This window comes from Thamnophis sirtalis, unplaced genomic scaffold, assembly GCF_051295495.1.
Source record: "Thamnophis sirtalis isolate CommonGarterSnake01/CBP01778 unplaced genomic scaffold, rThaSir2_p1.2 scaffold_13, whole genome shotgun sequence".
In the NCBI taxonomy this organism is placed as follows: domain Eukaryota; kingdom Metazoa; phylum Chordata; class Lepidosauria; order Squamata; family Natricidae; genus Thamnophis; species Thamnophis sirtalis.
Window position 1 is genome coordinate 4313456 of NW_028261393.1, and position 7115 is coordinate 4320570.

The 7115-nt window shown below is 43.4% G+C and overlaps 1 protein-coding gene across 1 annotated transcript; it reads left to right on the top strand.

The window, feature by feature from the left end:
* The first annotated feature begins 299 nt into the window (after positions 1 to 299).
* On the top strand, positions 300 to 7115 carry LOC148042905 (uncharacterized). The gene is made up of 3 exons (XM_087727693.1): positions 300 to 508; positions 4369 to 4516; positions 6485 to 7115. The coding sequence occupies exons 1-3, from the start codon at positions 472 to 474 to the stop codon at positions 7020 to 7022; spliced, it is 723 nt and encodes a 240-aa protein (XP_087583819.1). The 5' UTR covers positions 300 to 471; the 3' UTR covers positions 7023 to 7115.

The window sequence follows — 7115 nt, forward strand, 5'->3', positions numbered from 1 at the left end:
TCAGCAATGGCGGCTTTCAGAAGCTCGGTCGTGGTGAAGCTCATCGGTTGCATGGAAGATGTAGTCGGTGGAATTGAATTCCAGATGTAAGACGTAAGGAATCCTTCAACCCTTGTTGGTATCTGCAAAGATTGACTCATAAAGCTGATGCTTAACATCTCCAAGGTTATTGCTTGGTGGAGATAGAGCGGACAAAGAAGGTGGATCAGCGAAATCCACCTTCTTTGATGTCCCCTTACGTATCTTATCGAAGGCCCTTCTTGTTTATTGCATCCTCTTTTGTCTTCCAGATGTTCTAAGTAAAGACGACCTTCAAGGGTCCGTCATCCAGAGACATTCCAGATGCCAGCCTTGTGTTAATGATTGACGGGAAGCAGAGATGGAAGTGTTCATTTAAGCTCCCTCTTGGCGCTTCTAATACAATATCTGCTTTCCTCCGGTGGAATATCTCAAGAGGTTCCAGGAGCCACCATGAAGTTCCTCATTCTGATTTTTGTCGTCTTCTCAGGTGAGGGGTTGGATTTGGCGGAGGCTGAAATCTCTTTTGGCTGGGTTGGCAATTTCTTTTCCTGGATTTCCCCTTAGGAGTTCACACTGTTAATATAGCTGGAAATGTTTCCTTCTTGTAAAAGAGTGTTTAATCTTTCTTCGCCTCCTCCTCTAATGCACCAATATAAAGCCCTCCATGGTATTGGACCTGGGTACTTGAGAGACCTCCTGCTGCCAATCACCTCCACTAGACCGATCAGATCCCACAGATTAGGCCTCCTCCGAATTCCATCCGCCGGCCAGTGTTGACTGGCGACTACCCGGAGGAGAGCCTTCTCTGTGGCTGCTCCGACCCTCTGGAACGAACTCCCCGTGGAGATTCGAACCCTCACCACCCTCCAGGCCTTCCGCAAAGCCCTTAAAACCTGGCTGTTCCGACAGGCCTGGGGCTAAAGAGCCGTTGCCCCCCCCCGTCTCGAATGGTATGACTGTTGTGTGTTTTTAAATTATGCATTGTTATGCTTTGTTTTTTAAATTTCTTTTTGTCTGTATTCCCCTTCCCTGGTTGAGTTGTGAGCCGCCCTGAGTCCCCTTCGGGGGTAAAGGGCAGCATATAAATGAAATAAACTGAACTGAACTGAACCAATAACTATAGAGATTACTTTGAAGACCTTTGATATAATCTATCCATTTTGATCATTAGATGTCTGTGTTTTATCATTTTTTCCCCCATTCTTTTTCTTCGATTTTACTATCTCCAGATATTGCCACATCTACCGAAATCCCTCTTTTATTTTCGGTTGTTGTGCGCTGTGTTGGAGATGGGAATTGGTTTGTTGTAAAAACCCAACCTCGGTAGTAATAGCGATAAAAATATTTACTGTTGTTGCTGTTGTTAATTTTAACTGCAATGCGCTCTACATGGGGCAGCCTTTGAAGAGTATTCGGAGACTTCAACTCGTCCAGAATGCAGCCGCGCGAGTGATTGTGGGTGCACCTCGGTACACCCACGTTACACCTATCCTCCGCGAGCTGCACTGGCTACCGATCGGTCTCCGGATACGCTTCAAAGTGCTAGTCGTAACTTATAAAGCCCTTCATGGGATTGGACCTGGGTACTTGAGAGACCGCCTGCTGCCAATTACCTCCCAAAGACCCATCAGATCCCACAGGGTCGGCCTCCTCCGGGTTCCGTCCACCAGCCAATGCCACCTGGCTACTACCCGGGGGAGGGCCTTCTCTGTGGCAGCTCCGGCCCTTTGGAATGAACTCCCCGCGGAGATCCGGACCCTCACCTCTCTCCAGGCCTTCCGGAAAGCCATCAAAACCTGGCTGTGCCAGCATGCCTGGGGTTGATGAGTTCCCCTCCCCTCTCGACTGGTATGGCTGTGTGATTTTCGTGCATTTTAATTATGTGTACTGTTTATGTTCCCTTTCCCCTTTGAGTTGTTCGCCGCCCTGAGTCCCTCCTGGAGAAGGGCGGCATACAAATAAACCAAATACAAATACAAATTCAATAATTATTCATTAAACATGAAACTCAGTCAACTGAGCATTCAAAAATGCAGCACAGATGCTACTGACTGGTGCTAATGGTTGATATGGGATGCTGCTCCAATCAAGGACCTTCTTAAGATGTTCCGAGTAGTGCAGTTTTTGGCAGTTCCGCTGGTGTTATTTCAGGAAGCTGCAATTTCTTTCTTTTTTTAAAAGTTTTATTGTTTTAATTAAACAAAAAGAAAAGAATCATCTTTCGTTACATCTTGCAGAAAGCATGTTGATTGGTAACAAATGCATTTCGTGCGTTTCTTCCACAATCCTTACTTATCCTTCATTCAAATTGAATTGCACATTTTAAAAATTTATGTATTTTTACTATCGCTGTACCACAATTCTCATTTGGTTACAGTTATTTAAACGTGCTTTTATCTAAAATCATTTGTATTTAAAGACACAACCACCTACTGGCATACATTCACAATCTCAATAAACCTCCAATGACTTTACACCTTTATAACATATTCTAAAACGAAGTGAGTTAGTAGGATATCTACGCATTCCCTCCTCTTTCCCCCCCCCCCGCCAACTCACAAATCAAAGCTTATGTCCAATTTGCTTTTACTGGTACAACATGTATATATCTTTAAACATTAAGAGCCGAGTTGGCTCAGTGGTTAGGGTGCAGTACTGCAGGCCACTTCAGCTGACTGTTATCTGCAGTTCAGCGGTTCAAATCTCACCGGCTCAAGGTTGACTCAGCCTTCCATCCTTCCGAGGTGGGTAAAATGAGGACCCGGATTGTTGTTGGGGGCAATATGCCGACTCTGTAAACCGCTTAGAGAGGGCTGAAAGCCCTATGAAGCGGTATATAAGTCTAACTGCTATTGCTATTGCTATTGCTATTATCCATTAACATTTCCTTGTTATTATTGTAGTTAACTACAATTTATTTACTATTTATATCACCTCTCCTCTCATCAGGCCCAAAAGAGATTATACCTTTATAGCAAGCTGCTAAACCAGAATTTATTAATAAAATTTATAGGTCTTTTTCCTAAGTCCCAAATTACAATTTACATCGAAGTTATTTTTACTAATTAAGGTTATCATTTCATTATGGAAGCTGCAATTTCTTAACGTGTTTTCTAAACTTCTTGGACATGGTACCAAGTGCCCCGATGACAATGGTTATCACCGTCACATGTTTCATCCATAATCACGTAGCTTCTATGGCCAGGTCGTGATATTTGGTGTTTTTTTTTTATTATTTTTTCCAGTTTTTTTAAATTATTATTATTATTAATCATCAGACAGACAGACAGATGTTCAGGTTGGGTTTGGCATTTTTGTCTACCCAACGAATCCTTACCAAGGGCCTGGGATAGGCAAATCTGGATGTTTGCCGATGTTACAGATCTCGTCGCAAAATGGAAGCAGTTCTAAGTAAAGCCGCCTTCTGCAATTGACGGATGGCAAATTCGTCAATGCCTATGGTGTATTATGAAGAGCCGAGGTGGCGCAGTGGTTAGGGTGCAGTACTGCAGCCACTTCAGCTGACTGCTATCTGCAGTTCAGCGGTTCTAATCTCACCGGCTCAGGGTTGATTCAGCCTTCCATCCTTCCGAGGTGGGTGAAATGAGGACCCGGATTGTTGGGGGCGATATGCTGACTCTGTAAACCGCTTAGAGAGGGCTGAAAGCCCTATGAAGCGGTATATAAGTCTAACTGCTATTGCTATGATTAATATTATTGTTGCTCTTATTAATTTGTTGAATGCGATTTCTCCGCGGGTCGCCCATGAAGCCAATGATGAAAGAAGACTCAGAGGCAGGTCTCTCTCGGGATGGGCCGACACGGAATAGAATCCGGAGGCCTCTTTTATTGAGCATACACAAGGAAAAGGTGGATTCACATGGTCTATGTGGACCAATCATGGTTGTACAATTCTATGGTATATGGTACTTCCATGTAGACTGAAAGAATACTCATAGTCAATAAATCTTTTACTAGCATGCAAACTTCTAATCCTTAATTAATGTTTGAGAGTTAAACAGTTGTAACCCCTGATTTAATCAACGCTTATAATTAAAAGTCTGTGATTACTGATCTGCTTAGTGTCTAGAGTTAAACAATTTGTTTTACTGATCTAATCATATGGTTAATCATTGCTTCTGTTCTATACGTGTTTCAGCATAGCTAATGCATGCCTGCACGTATATTGCAACAGTTGAAATATAGGCACCCTCTCAATTAATTTAATGAATTTAATTTCAACAAACATAAATTGCACAGAGACGTAATACCTGCTCCCAAATCCTCTACTTTTTTGCAGTAGAACACAAGGTTACCTTCATTACTATTATTATTTTTCTCGCGCAGGTTGCCAAGCGTACGTCCTCCGAGATGAGCCCTATCCTCACCTGGCCAAGTTAAACCAGGAGCTGCTAGAATACATGCAGAATGTCACCAGGATCGTGAATGAACAAATTGACTACATCGAGAACCTGGAGCTCAGCCAATCAGTGCTGTAAGAAAGCTGGCCATCCCATGCTATGGGGAGCTGTGGGATGGGGGGGGGGGGGAGACAGAAAGAAAAGCACATCTTACGCCTTGCCTGCCAGCAAAGAAAATAGGCCAGTCAGCTGGTTTTCTGCTAGCAATTGCTGCTAACTACTGGCTGACAGTTGCAGGTTGCGGCTGTTTTTTTTTCCCCTGAGAAGATATAATGAAAACTCCTTCCTTTTTGTCCTTCCTTCCTTCCTTCCCTCCCTCCTTCCTTCCTTCCTTCCTTCCTTCCTTCCTTCCTTCCTGCAGCCCTTTCCTTTCCTTATGTATCTATTTATCTATTTATCATCTATAACTATCATCTATCTATCATTTATCTACTTATCCTCTATCATCTTTCACCCATCTATCCACATCTATCTATCTATCTATCTATCTATCTATCTCTATCTATCTATCTATCTATCTATCTATCTATCTATCTATCTATCTATCTATCATCTATCTATCTGTCTATTTACCTATCAATCTATCTATTCTCTCTCTATCTCTATCTCTCTATCTATCTCTCTATCTATCTTATATCTATATCTATCTATCTATCTATCTATCTATCTATCTATCTATCTATCTATCTATCTCTATTATCTATCATCTATCTATCTCCATCATCTATCTCTATCATCTACTTACCTATCATCTACAGTATCTATGATCTTATCCTTCCATCAATCTATCTACATTTTCTGGATCTATCTATCTATCTATCATCTATCTACCTATCTACCTATCCATCCATCCATCCATCCATCCATCCAGTGGTGAGATTCACATTTTTTTTACTACCAGTTCTGTGGGCATGGCTTGGTGGATATGGCTTGGTGGACGTGGCTGGGGAAGGATAATGTAATTCCCTCCCGATCAGCTGGGACTCAGGAGGCAAAGAATAGATGGGGGTGGGGCCAGTCAAAGATGGTATTTACCGGTTCTCCGAACTACTCAAAATTTCTGCTACAGGTTCTCCAGAACTGGTCAGAACCTGCTAAATACCATCTATCTATCTATCTATCTATCTATCTATCTATCTATCTATCTATCATCTATCTATCTATCTATCTATCTATCTATCATCTATCTATCTATCATCTATCTATCTATCTATACCGTATATCTATGTATCTATATCTATCTATCTTTCTATCTATCACTATCTATCTTCTATATCTCTCTATATCTCTATATCTCTATCTATCTTCTATATCTATCATATCTATATCTATCTACTGCATCTATCTATCTATCTATCTATCTATCTATCTATCTATCTATCTATCTATCTATCTATCTATCTATCTATCATATCTCCCCCCCCTTTCTCAGCTATCTCTATCTTCTATATCATCCAGCCACCCATGCTTCTATTCCTCCCTCCCTCCTTCCTTCCCTCCGTCCCTCCCATTCCTTCCTCCCTCCCTCCCTCCCCCCCTCTCTCTCTTTCTCTCTCTCTTTCTTTCTTTCCCTCCCTCTTCCAATTATCTGGAACTTCCTGTTCTGTAACGTAGCTCTTTTCTCTCACCTGGACCTCCCAAAATCCATTTTCTTCTCTCTCTCCCTCCCTCTCTCTCTCTCTCTCTCTCTCTCTCTCTCTCTCTCCCTCTCCCTCTCCCTCCCTCCCTCCCTCCCTCTCTCTCTTTCTTTCTTTCCCTCCCTCTTCCCATTATCTGGAACTTCCTGTTTGTAACGTAGCTCTTCTCTCTCATCTGGACCTCCCAAAACCCATTTTCTTCTCTCTCTCCCTCCCTCTCTCTCTCTCTCTCTCTCTCTCTCCCTCTCCCTCTCCCTCTCCCTCCCTCCCTCCCTCTCTCTCTTTCTTTCTTTCCCTCCCTCTTCCCATTATCTGGAACTTCCTGTTCTGTAACGTAGCTCTTCTCTCTCATCTGGACCTCCCAAAACCCATTTTCTTCTCTCTCTCTCTCTCTCTCTTTCGCAGAGACCGTTTTCGCCACACCTACTTAAGACTAAGTGAACGCTTGAATTACTTGGAGTCTCAATTGCCTCCTGATGTCCCGAGAGCCTATTATACGGCCATTGAGATGTCCATGGGCTTGGTGGAGAAAGGCCTTGATACCTTAAGCAACTTCAAGAGACGGGTGGCCCCCGTCACAGACAAGGTATCCGAATCCCTATACTCCATCATGGCTCCGTTTGTGGACTCGGTCCTGGAGAAGGTGGGGCCCTATTCCGAGGCTCTGCGTCAGGCCATCAGCACCCCGGTTGAGAAACTCAACCCGAGGTTGAGCGAGAAGCTCAAGAAGCTTCTGGAAAGGCTGACCAAAGAGTTGGCTCCGTTGGTCCAAACCCTCCAGAGGGAATTGCAAGAATTCGTGGATTCCTTACAACCAGCTACGGACCATGTCCAGAAGAAGGTGAAGGAAGGCGTGGAGACCATCAACCAGCAGCTGCAGCCGTACATCGCTCCAATTCTTGAAACCCTTGAAAAATACACCGGGGGTTCACCAGATCAGTGATGATGGGCGTTTCCGCAAGCAGAATCTTGCCTGATCTCTACCGAGAAAATCAGCAGATAATAAAATATACGGATGTGGCCAGTTTGATTAGGG